At 37.6% G+C, this 17,179-nt stretch overlaps 1 protein-coding gene across 2 annotated transcripts in view; it reads left to right on the top strand.

Moving 5' to 3' along the window:
- Positions 1–17,179, top strand: part of NKAIN3 (sodium/potassium transporting ATPase interacting 3) — a 354,927-nt gene that overhangs the window by 326,174 nt on the left and 11,574 nt on the right. For both annotated transcript variants that reach the window (XM_032710736.1, XM_032710729.1), the window contains exon 5: positions 4,588–4,648. In XM_032710736.1, coding sequence (XP_032566627.1) covers positions 4,588–4,648 — 61 coding nt within the window. The remainder of the gene's footprint in view (positions 1–4,587; positions 4,649–17,179) is intronic.

The raw sequence follows: 17,179 nt of genomic DNA, 5'->3' as shown, positions 1-17,179 counted from the left end.
CATAGCTTAAGCTTAGAGATTTTAGTTAGATTGAAGCATTTAGGTCCTCTAGAGACTATACTTCCTGCACGAGAAAAATAACATTTCATTTCTACCTAAGGATATCAGCAGAAAATAAATTATGTATCAAAAGCCTTTATAATAGCATCATATAAGTGTAACCATGTTCCACTAATAAGTGGCCTTTCAATATGTAAAGGGAGCTTATAAGAAGGATGGAGAGAGGCTTTTTACAATGGTCTGTAGTGAGAGGACGAAGGGTAACAGTTTTAAATTGAAAGAGTGTAGATCAAGATTAAACATAAGGAAGACATTTTTTGCAATGAGGGTGGTGAGACACTGGAACAGGTTGCTTAGAGCAGTTGTGGATGTCCCATTCCTGAAAGTTTTCAAGGCCAACTTGGATGAGATTTGAGAAACCTGATCTAGTGAAAGATGTTCCTGGCCATGGCAGGAAGGTTGAACCAGATGATCTTTAAGCTCCCTTCCAACCACTGTGTGATTCCATGAAATAGCTGAGTATTTTCTGTATTGCTTATTCTCTCCAGAGAAAGATGTGTACCCTGACCACTGTGTAGCTGGATGAAGGCACGGGACAACAGCCTCTTCCCACAGTTTCCCATCTATTTTCTGCAGAATAACACTGGCGTCTTCTGAGACACTTTACTAGGCTGGGGTCTCCAGGCAAGATAGGTAGTCTTTTACTGTGCAGGGATCCCAGAAGGTTTCAAGGCCTTGAACTCAATATCATCAAGACAAATCCACCTTGGCACCTAAATTGCTCTCTGGATCAAGCCAGAGGCTCCTGTGTATTCTTCCAGGTGCTAGTGACTTTTGATGCTTTGGATATCCTGTTCCAACCACTTCATTGTTCCCTTGGAATGATTATGGAAACTGAAGATGACCATATTAAGTGTCTTACAGCTCATTTGCATCCTATTTTCTTTAGTTATCAGGGAGCACACTTTTAAGTCTTATCACTTGATGCCAAGCCAACAGCCAATGTTTCCAATATCAAGAAACTGGGCAGTACCCGTTAGTCAGCTCACTGCAGATTGACAATTAGCATGCTGGCTTCATGAGTTCACATAACACTATTAATTAAACAGCAGCTGGGTTAATCAAGATAGCAAAAGTAATTTGTTGGAATAAATACTTTATTAATGAGTCCATCAATAACAAAAAATAAGAGGTTTTAATCAATTAATTTTTAAAAATATTCACACCGTGGTGGCTGTAACTTTTTTTAAAGATCTGAAAACAGGTCTCATATATCAAAGGCTATATTCCCACTTTATCACTTCATGTTAATTGTGCTGTAAATATCAGTTACCCAACTATAATTATTAGTTTGTTAGTTACATGCCACATGTTGCTGTCTACCTCTGAACAGCAATACCTGACAAATGATGCTAAAGAGCTCTTTTTCCTCCTTGTTGCTTTATTTTTTTCAGAAACACTAATTCTGACATTAAACTATAGAAAGACATGCTTGAAATATGGTAGGTCATGATATCTCCTGACATGGTTAGAGATTTCATCTTTGTTTTCCCCTCCATGACCATGAAATTGAGAGAAGGTGATTGTACTTTTTTTTTTTTTTTGGTCCTGATATTAATAATTAAATAGATGGGGAAATGGTGTCTTTTAAACAAATATATACCATAAATACAACAGGTAGCAGTGATTCCTAAGTGACTGAGGAATATTTATTTACTAATGATGAGAAATATAAGAAATATATTCTGAGAAGCAGATTTCTGAGACTGCTGATTTTGCAAGAAGCTCATAGAGTAGGCACAGTGTGTTTCAAACATTGAGGAGAGTGGGAAAAGTTTTACTTTAAGATGAAGATCTAGTGAAAGAGCAAGGTGTAAGCCATTAGGACTGTTAAAACAATCAGACTTGTCATGACCCACATTCTTTTGAAGGGAAGACCTCTCCAAGTTTTCCCTATTGCTTTTGTTCTTTGTGTCAGATGGTTTATTATTCATCAGAGTGGAAGTCTTGCTGTGCTTTATCCACCTGTTCAACACATTAGATATGTGAGAAGTTTACTAGAAGCTCTCACAGAGAGATTTTTTATATAATATGCATGGATATAGAGTGAACATGTACATATAAAGAAGGAATTGCATTCATAAAAATACAGTTAACTTAATACAGAATAGTAATAACAAGAGAAAATATATGATGGGAAAATAGTAAATAATTCTAAATATTGGATCTTCCTTCAGAAACACTTAAACCCACAAGTTGTACTACTGGTCATTTTTATCATGTTCATTATTTATTTAGCAGTTTTACTCTTCAAAATATTTCAGTTATGTTTAGGGAAAAGAAACAAACCCATGTGACTTATGTAGTCAAATTGCACAACACAAACGGTGAACAGGAAATATTGTAAATAAACAGATGACATTCTGTTATGAAAAATCATGAACACCAGAACCTATGTTCTGATGTTTCTGTGGTATGCTCAGGTGGCACAAGCATTATACCTCAAGTGTGATTAGTCTTTCAATTCCATGGAAGCCTTTAGATCATATTATTTTTGTCGTCATGCCTGAAAGGTGCTCTAAACTGTGAAGTTTAGGGAAGAAATGTGCTTAATCTGCCAAGGAGTCTGTAAATCAGTGCTGGTCCTGGATGTGCTGGGCAGCAGAACCACAAGATCTCATTATCATTAATAGCAGGTGGCTGGACTTCTCTTAATCACATGCAGAGTCTTCAGCAGGTAAAGGTGGACATGCAGCAAAACAGCAAGCCCTACCACGTCTGTGGGTCCCATCCAGCTGCAGCAATCCCACACCAGGCACAGTGGAGATGGGTAGCTCAGGCATGGCTTGGTCCTGGCCGCCTCCAGTGAGCGCCTCCTCCAGAGTTGGTTTGCATTTAGCTGCCTCAGAGCATCAGTATAACAAAGTGGTGTTCACCTGACAGAGGCTATGGCAGTACCACCCCAGTAAACTGGACACAGAAATTGTCAAGGAAGCTGCCAATACTGTAGTCTGCTCAGAACGAGAGGAAAGTTGGATTAAACTCACTTTCCCAAAACGCCAGTGACATGAATGCCCTAGAGAGGAAGCTCTGACAGGACTGTGCCACAGCGCTGTGACAGCTCTCATTCACAATAAACTCAGCTTCAGCATACTGTAGCTTGATTCTCCATGGGAAGATTAATCCCTTGGAGAAGGATTAAGCTGCAGTGAACTAGGGCCACTTTATTTCTGAATGGGAAAGGCCACACAGGGATTTAATGTACTTTATCTTATGTGCATTGATTTCACAGCTTTAGTTAATTCATCTTAACTTCCTCGAATTCCCTTGTGTGGACAAGCTTTTTGTCTGCAGAGAGGCTCTTGGAGCTGCTTGTAAAGCTCCTCATGCAGCCACACCAGAAAGCAGGTTGGAATAATTTCTATGTTCTGAATGAGCTTATACCTGTCTAGATATTATTAAATTACCTCTTTCTCAGATGGTTGATCTGTGACATCCCAAGAAGAACTGTTTTAATTAGATTTTTTGAATGGATCAGTAAAAAAGGAGTTTTCTTAAAACTAATCTCTGGATTATTGTAGAAATCTCTCATGAAGAGTCTTTTCAAGGCTTTCAGATAGCTTTAATTGTGTAAAGCTGCACAAACAATATTTTCTCAGGCATGGGCATGTCTGGGCAGTGCAGCTGAATAGGTTTACTTGCCCAGTGGGATTTTCTTCTTCTTTGGTGGTGGTTATAAGAAAACATTTTGTCTATATTGATAACAAATGAGTGGAGTTTCTATTTCCTCATCCTAAAGATTCTAATCCCTTCCTCTTAGTGACACAAGTGACACAATTCCAGGTTGAGGAGGATGTTTTTGTGAGTGCAGCTGTTAAAAAAATGGCATGGTTTGGCTGGTGTTGTCCTTTGGGGAAATGAGTCTGTGCATTATTTCCATAGTTATTGTGAAGTACTGATAGGCCCTTCTGATAAGATGTTTCCTGATGTCAGTGAATCATAAACCAGTTTACTGTTCACCTACATCATGATAATTCACATATAAATTTAAACTTTTTCCAAACAGTTCTTCACTGGGACACTTTATGCAACACAAAAAGACATCTCTTGTGGATTCCACAGAAGCGTTACTGTGACTGAATTCTGTAGCAGTCAATAAATATTTTGTCTGTTTAGTAAGTATATGAGGTGCACAGAGGGCCCACATGCATGTGGGAAAACTCATGTGAGAACAGAGGTATTGAAAAAAGAAAAAAATGTGAATAATAGCTGAATGTCAAGGTACAGGTGTTTTCCACCAGTATTACTTAATAGTAGTATTCGTCAATACTAATCCCAATGGGACTGGGGAAATATTTTAAAATATAAAATATTTATTTATATATAAAGTATGTGCTATGCAACATGATCAAAAGGGAGGAAATCTCTTTAATATAGCTATTTGTGACTATTTGCACTGAAATTTACAAATGCAGGAAATGGAACTAAATATTTTTAGCATTTAGCTGTATTTCTACATTGTTGTACTGAAAGCTTGATAAGTGTTCAGTGTGTTCTGATGATTGTTTTTCCTCTTCCTTCATACAGCTGATTGGATTTGTGTATGCCTGTTACGTGATCAGTATTTTCATGGAGGAGGAGGACAGCTGTAAGTACTGATACACATCTCTCCATATCTGGAGCCACAGTACCTGGGGTGAGACTTAGTCTTGCGTTGACTACCAAGGCAAAGAACAAAGTTTGAAAAATGGCAGAAACTGGCATTCGTGTACACAACCAGTCGTGCTCAAAGACATACTTATTTAGGTACTACTGTCTTATCTAGGTAGGATTGCACTTGCTAAACTTCCTCATAGAGATTTGTGAACCTCTTGCATGAGCCAGTCACAGTGATGAAAATTATGTGATCCACATTGCATGCATATACATATATATATATGTCTTTATGTATGTATGCTTAAATTTGAATCAAAGCTCCCAAAGCTATTTAACCTGTTCTTCAAATGACAGCTTATCAGTAAAGTTAATGGAGATGACAGATCAAGCCATTTACAGTGTGTGGTATCACTCTGATCGACAATTAGGTAAACCTGATCAACCCCTACAGGTAACTAGACCATGCATTTAAAATGCTAAGCCCATGTTCTTAACTTGACTTTATCAATAAAACTCTTATATACTTACTCATATTGTTCCATAACTTTGAAAATGTGCACACCTTTAAAAAAGTATTTCTCAAAACATCATTAAATAGGTATTGAAAAAAACCGAATATGCTGAACCTTTTGCTAGGATGTTGTGTGAATAGAGATTGTGAGAATTGCCTAACGATGTCACCATACACACATAACTAGCATAGCCATTTTTAAAAGCAGTAGTGAGAACAGGAAAATATTGGATGAGCAAAGAGGAGCAAGTACAAGAACAAACCTAGAAAACGAACAACATGATCATGAAAGTTGTTTCCTCTCATTTATGGAGAGTTAAACAGTAACCCCTCTAGGGGAAGAAAAAAGAACAAATGTCAATAGCATTTCAAGGCTATAGGATAAATAATACACAACCAAATATTTATTAATAATGTTTTATTCATAAATCTTTACATAGTTGCTTTGTTTCTTCACAGAATAGCACTAGTGGGTGAAATTAATATAGTAGGAAAAATTAATTTAGTTTGTAGGAAAGCATTTGATAACATCCAGAAAGTCTTATGGAAGACATAATTCAAGTAATTCATGTCTGTGATAGAAAAGCAGACTTTTTGATTGAAAACAGTGTGAAGGACCGTAAACAAAACACTTTTCCATTTCTACAAATGGTACAATGTTCAGCTCTCCTTCATAGTACAACTGACATTAGAGTCAAATCGTAACACTTTCATTTAGATTTCAGTTAGGAAGAAACAAAGAGATTCTCAGATAAAATTGAGTGGGAAGGAGTCATAAGGACATCGTGCACATAGTGTACTGTGAAGAGGTGCAAGGAGCCTGGACAAAGATGGCTGCTAGTAAAGGAGAAATATGAACACTTGGAGAAGCAACATAAAATGTAGGTCTTGAGGTGCAAAAGCCTAGGAAATGCTTCTTTGGAAAGTTGGAAACTGACAGGCAGAAACTGGTAACACGGGGTATCAGCAGAAGAGGGCACAGCAGCACAAGGGCTGTATAGTTTGGGATGTATAAACAGAGTCTTTGGTCAGTGAAATGCAGAGGCAACTCCTTTCCATAAGGCTGTGATGAGTCATGACAGTAGCTAGGGCTTCATATAGAAGCTGGAAACTTTGTTTGTGAGACAGTTACTAATTAAATTCCTGGAACAGGAAGGCTACCTTAAGCATTAGGGAAGGCCTGTAGACTGATGAGGACGGCACAAACTACAGAGCCTTTAAAAGGGACATAGTGCACAAGCAAACCCACATGCAAACACAAATACATTTGTACTTGGGAAGACAGGCTCTTTACTTTTTACACAAGTATGTTGTGTTACTGTTGGTTTTGTTTATCCCTTTATAGTGTGCTTCACACACCCTGTTTTATGCGTGTGTGAAAGGAAGACGCAACTCCCATCAGGTAATACATGTTCAGGGAAACTACAGTCACATGCTGAAGAGCATATGTGTTTTATATTCAGGGCCTTGCAAGAGAGTTATTGTCAAATTAAGGGCCCTGTTCACTTTGAAAACCTATTTCAGAAGAGATGAGGCCCAATTCGCTTTCCTCTGATGGTGTGTCCACGTCACTGTCTTTTGAGAGTTTCAAGCCATATGATACCAATGGAAATTTAAATCACTGAGAATGGAGAACAACTAAAGTATTTATCAACCAGTGAAACACATCAAGTGCTAAGGTGATCCAGTAGGAAAACTAACCCAGTTCCCGTTCTCCACGAAGGACTCAGCGATCTGCATTTAATTTCCACTTATCTTTCAGAACTGTCGATGGTCATTTGGTCTTCTATTACAGGTGAAAATCATCCCACATGTCTTGGAAAGTATGGTGTAATTCAGCTCAATGTCCTTTGTTAGGAATGGGCAAATTTCCCATTTCATTTGTACCTTTACCTATAATCATCTAGACCCATGTGTGAAGTTTTTTTTTAGTTAGCAGAGGGTGACCTGGGTTAGGGGCAAGAGCAGTGTGCAAAGGAAAGAAAAAGAGGAGCAACAAAGTGGAATAGATACAGCTAAGAGATTTTACAACCACTGGAGAGAAGTAATTTCTGATTTGTTACTTTTTTTATTGCCTTTTAAGATCCTGAATCCAATCAAAAGCAAATAAGGAGCCTTTTAATATTTCACTTTGTTTCTTAGTGCCATTTGTGTTTTAGAGTCCTCTATGCTTATAGATAAATACATTAAAGACAAATGTTAACTCCTTCACAGCAATCCCACAGACACATTTTAAATAAATAAATGTCTGTTTAAGGTACAGTGAGAAAATGGTTTGGTTTAGTTATTAGCTGAGAAGAACACAACTTATTCTGGAAAAATTCATGTAGCATGATGAACAGAAAACTATTCAAGATGCCAGTACAGTGGTTCTTCAAAACAGCTTAAAAGTAGACAGTGTTTACATTAGGATAAAAGTCCAAGAAACTGCAACTAAAGAGCAATTTTATACATTTAAATATGACGCAGCAGATTCTTTTCTTAGGAAGATGCAGCTATTCCATCATAATTTTGCAGTAGTTTTCACAGAATAAATTAGTCATCTGATAGTCAAAGCCTCCTTATTTACATATACTCTGCAATATTCACTGCATCAAGTTAACCCCAGTTCTTGGTCTGAAACCCGTCATGCAGACTTAAAAATTAATAAAAGCTGCCTGCTTAGCCTCTGTGCAGTGCTTAAATGGATTTTGAGCCTGACATTTTGGCTGATGGACACTTTTCTGAACAGTAATAATGCTTGAGGAAACATTTATTTCCAGCTATTACTCACCTTACCTACGTTTCACACTGTAGTTAACTTATACGCAGAAGGAAGATGATAGCAGGTCAGAAGGATAAACAAAATAGACATGTAAAAGGCACACTGCTGTAGTGGGGTTAATACCTTCCATCATTCATCCTAATGAAAAAGTCTATTTATATCTCTTCCCTTCATTTTTTCATTTCTTTCTTTGTAGATCTATCAATCTGTATAAGCCCTTTTGAAGGAATAGAATATGTGAAATCTGTAATCATAAAAGCCTGTCACTATCCTGTTTGTGAATCATTTTCTCCTAAAAATGAACCCAGAAGCTTGTTTCCACCTTGTCAGAGTTACTAAATGGTTTTAATACAGCGGAGTCTGGAGACTAGGCAAAATACATTGCTAAAATCGTTATTAAATTTCTAAATAGTTTCTGGACTTTTCTGAGAAACAGTTGATAGCACTATTACTGCTAAATACTAGTTCATAAATCTGACATTCACACATGTCAGAAAGTGATAGTTCTATACTGTATGGGATTTTGTGAAGTGGAAACTGAGTTGTATACAAATTGCATAAGGAAATAACAGTGAAATTAGAGAGGAAGGTTTGCCACAAATTTATATTTTTGATTTCAGCATTTTTGTAAAAATGAGACTGAAACACTGAAACAAGGAAGCTTAAAACTCTTTTATGGATGAGCAAAAATAAAGGAAATTCACCATGAAGGAAAGATTTATCCCCTAAATAAAGCCACAGGAACAAAATTAATAAATTAAAAAAAATATCTTTTTGTCTGTTCTCTATGCTAGTTGTATTTAGAGCCCAGCTGTACTTTCAGAACAGAGAAAATGAATTTGTTTTTACAAAGTATGAGTTTTCTCCATACTGTGGAATCAATATGATCCTCTGTACGCCATCATTAGACAAATATTAAGTAAAGCAAGATACATTACTGTTTTCACTGAAAAAACACTGTATTGCTTTATCTGACATATGGCTTTACATTTATACGCACCATTGAGCAACTGTTGCCAGTAATCAAACAAGATAGAAAGACTTTTTCATCACATTTAAATTAATATTTATGATTACAGAGTAGGTCCAGCAGTAATAAATTTCTTATAACTATGCTATTTTTTTGCAAAGTGAATGAAGAACTAACAATAGCTGATATTATATATATTTGATTACCTTTTTATGTAAATATACAAATGTCCTTAACTAAAGAGTATTTGGGAACCTACTACTAATATCTTTACATCAATTGCAATTACACGTTGTTGAGTCCATTAACCTTCTAAAAAAATTTTTTTGTGATAAAATTATTAATATCAAGGATGACCAAGAAGGAGGATTCTTCACTATGTTTCTGTTGGGCAATACAAGAATCAAACATCCCCAGAAAATAACTGTCCAAATACCTCACTAAATTAGGACTTAGAAACCCACCAAACAGCAGCCAGCAGGCAGGTGGGCTTTAGTGCTCACCACTCTCACTTTTAGACCATAATGACTAGATATATTGAATTAAAATGTGTTGTTACTGACCAGTGGATGAATATACTTGACACAGACTTTTAAAATTATAATTTTTACTGCTTGGCAGTGAAAAGTACTATAGCTGCCAGGTTGACAGCATTCCCTTGGCTTTGGCATTTCTGTAAAATGTCGGTGACTATCACTATTTTTGGAAGGCTTGAAAAGCAGTTTGCATCTTTCTGTTCGTCTGGACAGGAAACCCAAAGGCCCAGAATTTCGATACACTTGTTTTAGAAAAGCAACAGAGTCAGTTATTTTTGCCATGCATAGACTATACGTATTACCAGGCACAGAACTGTAATGGATTCATAACCAAATGTATTCTTTAATTCAACAGAATAGTTTTCTAAAAATAATCTCCTTCGGAGATGAGTAGTCCAACATACCTGTCCTCAAACATGGTCTGTGACATCTGGAAAGCCAGGGAGCCCAGCTAATGCCATAAAACACCTGGCTGATGATAGGTGGTTCCTGCTGCTCCTTGCACTGAGGTGTCATCCACATTTCAGGGCAGCTTGTTCCGTACTGGTAGTTGCTGTTATCATCTTGCAGAAGCCTACCATGAACTGAAGGAGAGGTTGAAGTGCAACCAGAAATATCGCCAGGAGTATCCAGGGGACTTCCTCAACAGCCCCACCAGGCATTTAATGGAAACAAATCTCAAGTTACAGTTTCTGTAGACATTAGAGGTCTGTCCAGCTGGAGTTGATTAGATGCAGACTCACCTATTTACTATCCTACCTATACTTGACTCCACTTTCTCCCGTACTGGAAATATAAAGGATAAACCCAATATTTTAACAGCATTTTGTGGTCTATCAACATAGTATGGTCTGAAAATGCATGCTCATTCCTTCACTAAACTAACACAGTGAATTCTGGAGTAGATAAGGAAGGAAGAAATACTGCAGGGATGTTATACTATTTAAATTACCTCTACATATGCTTTCAATTTATATTTCTTTCTTTTTTATATATGAACTTATTATACATTTCCTGAGCAAGCATTTATTCTAGTTCCTATGGAAACGTGCACAGGTATAATGCACACAACCAAGAGTAAAACCTCTAAGGTGATGTAAAATAAAAACAATTAAACAATATAAACATAAATTAGTGGCAAAAATATTACAGCAGAGGCATGATACCTCCTTGTTTTTCTTTCTGCTTAAAAGCCATAGATGAATAATCTGTCACAGGAAAACAACTCAAACCCAAAACAAAACCCATGCCACTGTCCGATTTTATGTTCTGCTAGCAAAATTTACAAAACAGTCTTCATTTCCAGTTGTATTCTCCATGGATTGTTGCAGAAGATCTTGTTTTAGCTAAGGGATTGTCTTTAAATAATATGTAGTGTACAGTATACGAAAACAGAAGTCTTAGCTATGGAATATTTCTAGCAGCAGCAGAAGTTATCTGCTTGAAAGTACCATGCGTTTCACGTGGAATGCAACATGAAAGGTTTATCCAGATAGGGTGCAGACAAAATATGAGAAAATGGCAACATCCAAACATGTGTAAACTAACTCCAATATTTTATTGGTAGAACATAGCTTACTCTAAGGTGTGAATCAAATAACTTGAAGAAATCCCTCTTGACTTTCTAAACCACATCTGTAAAATATTTTAGTCTATCCTCAGTAAAGAATTCATTTCTTACTTTAGAGTTGCCTCAAATAAGTATAAAAATAATATTCAAGGTGCCATTCCCATGCAAGGCAGCAGGTCATTTACTTTTCACTAAGGAAAAGGATAAATCACTTAAATTACAAGTGTTCCTCTGGTGCATTCCCACAATTCCTCCCTTAAGCACAAGACAGAAATTTCTTCCTGAAGTTCAGTAGGAAAGAATCACCTTAATCACTTTAGCAAAAAGAAATATTATCAGATATTTCCCAAAATATTAGTAGGTTGTAGCAGGAGTGGTGAACCACGTGGTACAGCTTTGAAATGTTCTCATGTGGTGAGAAAACAAGTACCCAGAGCCAGCTGCCTGGTGCTCCCGATAGCAACATATTCTGCTCTGCTTCGTACATTGAAATGATACTTAGAAATTTGTTCAAGTTGGAGTTATCCACTCATTCTTTTTTTGTACAAAGTTAAGGGAGAGTTTAGGAGTGTAAAATGTAATATTTTTTAAGATATCTGTTATACCAGTGAATTGTGTGAGCTTTCAGCTACCAAAAGCTACAGAGTTGCAATCACTAGCTTCCATCCCCAGTTATGGATTCTGACTGTAGAAATATGCACATACATATATATGGTGATTTAGATGAGACTTCAGGAGTACAGGTAAAGCATTTAGAAATATCTGTATGGAAAGCAAAATATATTTGATGTACTATTTTCAGAAAGTACTAACACGGTTCTCTGAACAGAGAAATGTGTCAGGACAGTATATATCATCTTTAGACATTTTTGCCTGCTTTGATACATGTGTATATATTGATATATGTGTGTAGATGAATATGTATGTCCGTATGGATGGATATGTAGTCATTCATATACATACTTTGGTTCAAACATAGGTATATACAGACTCTCCTTAACTTTGAATTGATTTCCAGATTGATAACTAAAGAGTTTTTAAAGGCTAGTCTGCTACTACCTGAACAGAAATTGTTTTGCAAATACAATTAATGTTAAGCATTTCCACTCTTTGTTCTGAATATTCAGACTAGATATATGAAAGAATATTTTAAAGCAAGCGTGGTGAAACACTGGAACAGGTTGTGCAGAGAAGTGTCAGCTGCCTCCTGTTCATTGCGGCGAGGTTGGACTAGATGGCCTTCAAAGATTCCTTTCAACCTGAATATTATCTATGATTGAATGATTCTGTGAATGTTATATGCCATATTCCATACATGTATCTATCTATATATATATCTCACATATATATGCATACATACATTTGTACAACTATGTACAAGTTCATTAAGGGCAAATGCAGGGTCCTGAGCTTGGGGAAGAATAACCCCATGCACCAGCACAGTCTGAGAGCTGACCTGCTGGAAAGCAGCTCTGTGGAGAAGGACCCGGGGGTCCTGGTGGACAACAAGCTGCCCATGAACTAGCAGTTCCCTTGTGACCAAGAAGGCCAAACAGTATCCTAGGCTGCATTAGGAAGACAGTTGCCAGCAGGTCGAGGGAGGCAATCTACCCCTCTACTGAGCCCTAGTGAGGCCACATCTGGAATGCTGTGTCCAGTTCTGGGCTCCTGAATACAAGGAAGAAAAGGAACTACTGGGGAAGGTCCAGTAGAGGGTTACAAAGATCATTAGGGAACCAGAGCATTTCTCTTAAAATGAAAGGCTGAGTGAGCTGGCCCTTTTTAGTCTGGAGAAGAGATGACTGAGAGAAGATCCTCTCAATGCATACAAATATAAAGACGGGTGTCAAGATGATAGGGCCAAACTCTTCTCAGTGGTCCTCAGTAACAGGACAAGGGGCACTCAGTACAAACTGAAACACAGGAACTTCCATCTGAATATGAGAAAAAAAGTCTTTATTTTAAGGGAGACAGGACACTGGAACAGGCTGCCTGGAGTGGCTGTGGTGTCTCTTTCACTGTAGATAGAAATAGCAGGTTGCTCTAGGTGAACCTGCTTTAGCAGAGGATTGGACTAGATGATCTTCAGAAGTCCCTTCCAACGCTAACCAGTCTGTGATTTTGTGACAGAAGATAATTAATGTCAAGTAAGAACATACTTATATTCATGAAATTTTCCTTAAACTGGAGATCATACCTTCCTTTAAGATTTTTTGGTTACTACTGTACTAAATAATATTCTTACTAAAATGATATTATTATTCTGACTTTAGGGATATATCATTTAATAAGAGTTCCTCAAGCGTTCTTAGGTCCATGCATTGATTCCCTGCTTCCAAATACTCAGTATGCCCTTTTTTTAACTGGTTCATTTGATTCAAGTTTCTACTTACCTAATTTAGTATTGATTTTGTTTAGTCTCCACCTTCCACCTCCTTGGCCTTTCTGTTTAAATTAAATCTGTTTTTAAATGGATGCTAACCCAACCCCCAGTTGCCAGCACCTTAGCCTTTTCACTTAAATTGCATCTATTGTTAAATCAATCTTACTCCAGTATCCAGCCTTGCTCTCTTGAGCTTTCCACTCGACATCACACACAGGCCTAAGTGGTGCCCATTCACATCTGTACTTTTCATCCAGTTTCTCTACTAAAATTAAAGATCCATTTTCCACTTCCAGTAGCAGTCTTCTTACTTCTTCGTTTCGGAGTGGCAACAGTCCTGAGTTTGTTTTAGTTCGTGGAGTTTGAAATGAAACTTTTCAGTCTCCCATTCTTCATGTAAATGCCATCTCACCAAATATTAACCATCATGCAGATAAGTTATCCTAATTTCTAAGCCTCAGTTTAAGTAATATCTGTTTCATTATTACTGCTGTTGAATAATAATTTCCCAGTTAGCAAATCATGCCTAAGAGCTCTGTCTTGTATTAACTGCTGCCTATGGTGTGGGAAGTGTAAGCCTGGAGTGAGTGGTGCACACCTGTGATGAAGGGATGTGCTGAGTCAAGGACAGCACAGGATTAGTCAGGCTCTACAATGGGCTGTAAATTGTCTTGGTTATATGCTGATAAGGAATCTGGGAATTCAGTGGGCAGTGAACAGTTGCAATAGAGACAACTATTCCCACAGCTTCCCATTGTATGTATCTCACCCTGTCTGAGAGACTCAATGGACTTGTTGGTGAATTAGCAGTTTAAGTGGTCAGAGTTCTCAATGCCTTTTTCTTTATGCCCATGCCTGATCTGAGAGAGAGATGGTGAAGTTCTATCTTAGAAGAAAGAAAAGTTCTCCCTTCTTCCGTACAGATAATAGCTTCAGAAATCAAAACAGATCCATGCAGACCGGTTGAGCTGAGAGACTGCCACTGAATTTTCCTAAAGATAAGGTTTATTCACAATTAAATAGCACTAAGCTTTGAAATACAATACTAAAAAAGCCAAAGCTGCTCATTTCTTGTTTTAAGGGAGTATCCATGACAAAAAATCATAAAATATGGGTCCCAGTTATCTAACGGGTTCAGTGTATGTAATCATACATTATAGCCTTAGAGGATATCAAAGTACTTTGCAAAGCAGCTACAGTAAATCAAAAAGAGATGGCTAACCAGGACAAGTCAGTGAAGCACGTTGAATCAATTTCAGGTCATAGCCAGGTAAATTTTAAAGGTAATTTTATTTGGTAATGGCTACTTCTCAAAATGTGGTAAAATTGAACAACTCAAATAAGAATTAACTATACACCACTTCACCCATTTTTGAAAATCTCATATATGGAAAATATCACCAGATTAGTATTTTGGAAAAGCTGATACCTGATCTCTCAGGCTACTGAAGGTACGTGTTGTGGCATCTGTATCAAGTTCAAGATATCAAGTCTTTCAAGGTAAAGATGTACCTTGAAAGGTACTTCTGTACCTGGATCATAGAGAAGCCAGCTACTAATAAAGAAAGGAAGGGTCAGGGAAGAAGGAAACTCCCCTGACTGACAGGAGAAGACATTAACAGGAAGAGATGTTAAGCAGATTTTAAAGCAAATAAAAAAAGGGCTACAAGGGAAAGACAAGAAAAATTGCAACATGGGCTGAATGTGACAGAGTTTTAGTCAGCCAGACCTTTGAAGTGGATGCGCACAGTCCTCTTTATAGAAAACTCCCCAAAAATACCACAATACAAATTTTAAAAAAGGAGATTTAACTGAATTATAAACTAGCATGCTTTTCAAATGGAAAACTCAAAGTTATTGGATCATACAGAACGGAACGAGAGGCTTATAGCCTTTCCTCCATTGTTGTCTTTGTCTATGCAGCTGGAAACAGTGCTTCCCATTTCAGTCTCAGCCAAGTCTCTGGCTTCTTGACTTGCAGCATGCTCTGCTGGCCTCCCAAGTTCTTACATCATCTGCAAGACCTGCCTATTTTGCTGCTCCCCACTGCAACCTCTATTTGAGGAGTAGGTTAGCAACTTCTTGCCTCTTTGGCTTGTGTCCTATGCTGTGCTGTGAACACAGACACACTCTCCTGAACATCCTTGGTTCACTCCTGTTCAGTCTTCATAAGAAAAGATACAAACATGTGAAGCAAGTACCATGTCACAGAGGATGATAGCAGCAAGTTTCAGGGCAGTCTTTCATCACTAGGAAGGTGGGAACAAAATCCAGAATCACTCACTGATAAAAGAATCCCTCCAGTCCTGTAACTTTCTTTTTAAAATAGTGTTCTGTTGTGAATGGATGATGTGAATTTTCTTTGACACATAGAATCCTTTCCTTCAAATGTCACATGTGTTCTAAAAGGCATGGTTTTATGTCATGTATTTGATCATGTAAATACTTTGCTGTAGGAATTTTATCCTTAATTATTCATTAGCATTGAACGGGGTCAGCATTATATAAAGGGAATAATAATTTCACATATCAAAATATCTGACTTGTAGTTAAGGTTATTAACAGCAGTTGTGATATTCTTGTATGTATAATAACCAGGCAGATATAAATACTTAAGCATTTTCTCAAAAAAAAAAAAAATTGGATCATATTGGCAAATAACTGAAGCCAAAGATATTGGTATGGGTACAAAAACAGCAGTAGAGAAGTAGATCCTTATGGTACTCAAATGATAGGGGAAAAAAAACAACTCAAAGGAACAAAACACCTAACTTATGACCTAGCAATGAACTGTAAGTGGAATAGATCAATTCCAATACATCCAAGCATCTGCACTAAAGGTTTTTGAAAGAACTCTGTAGTTTATGACATCAAACTCAGCAGTAATATAAAGACACGCTAATACATTTCATGTATTCCTGAATCAGAATACTAAAAAAAGATCAAAGCATAACTTCAAAAGGCAAATTCAGAGTTCTATCTCTTTTGAAGCCAACTTGGACACGTTTATGTGAAGATCATGTTTCTGGAGATGTGACTGAAGCTGTTGCAGCTTCTGTACAACAGTCTTTACTTGGGACTATTTGAGCTGCCATTTTAGTCAATTGAGTGTGTACATAGTGTGAAAACTCAATGGCATATTTCCCTCTTAGTATTGTTGCTGAGAACACAGCTGCGCTGGGCAGGGCACATCTCAAGGATGAAGGACCACCCCCTCCCTAAGATCCTGCTTTATGGTGAACTTGCCACCGGCTGCCGCAAGAGAGGAGCCCCAAAGAGAAGATACAAGGACTCCCTGAAACAACATCTCAGCCTTGGCCACACTGATCACCATAACTGGTCTACTCTGGCCTCCAATCGGGAGGTCTGGAGACACACCATCTATAACGCTGCTGTTTCCTTTGAGAACGCACGCAGGATCACTCTCGAGGAGAAAAGACAAGGCAGAAAGAATCGTGTCTTGCAGAATATGCCACCTAAGGAGTCTTTCTGCTGTGCCTTTTGCAACCGGACATGCCTGTCTTGTATTGACCTTTTTAGCCACCAGCGCACTTGTGACAAACGTGGGTGGAGACCTTTCCCAAACCTTTGTTCACGAAGCCCAACCATGATGATGATTGTTTGAATTTAACTGACAGATGTGATTTCCGGGCATTTAATATCTTTTATGCATAGTTTACTTTTCCTTTGCAGGCTTAATTTGTACATAGGCAGTATAGTAACTTTAATGGCAAGATAAAGAGGAATCACATAGCATTTTGCACCAAAAGGGATTAGATCAAAAGGGGA

The sequence above is a fragment of the Chiroxiphia lanceolata genome, chromosome 1 (genome assembly GCF_009829145.1).
Source record: "Chiroxiphia lanceolata isolate bChiLan1 chromosome 1, bChiLan1.pri, whole genome shotgun sequence".
In the NCBI taxonomy this organism is placed as follows: domain Eukaryota; kingdom Metazoa; phylum Chordata; class Aves; order Passeriformes; family Pipridae; genus Chiroxiphia; species Chiroxiphia lanceolata.
This window is presented reverse-complemented; position numbering and strand designations above follow the sequence as displayed.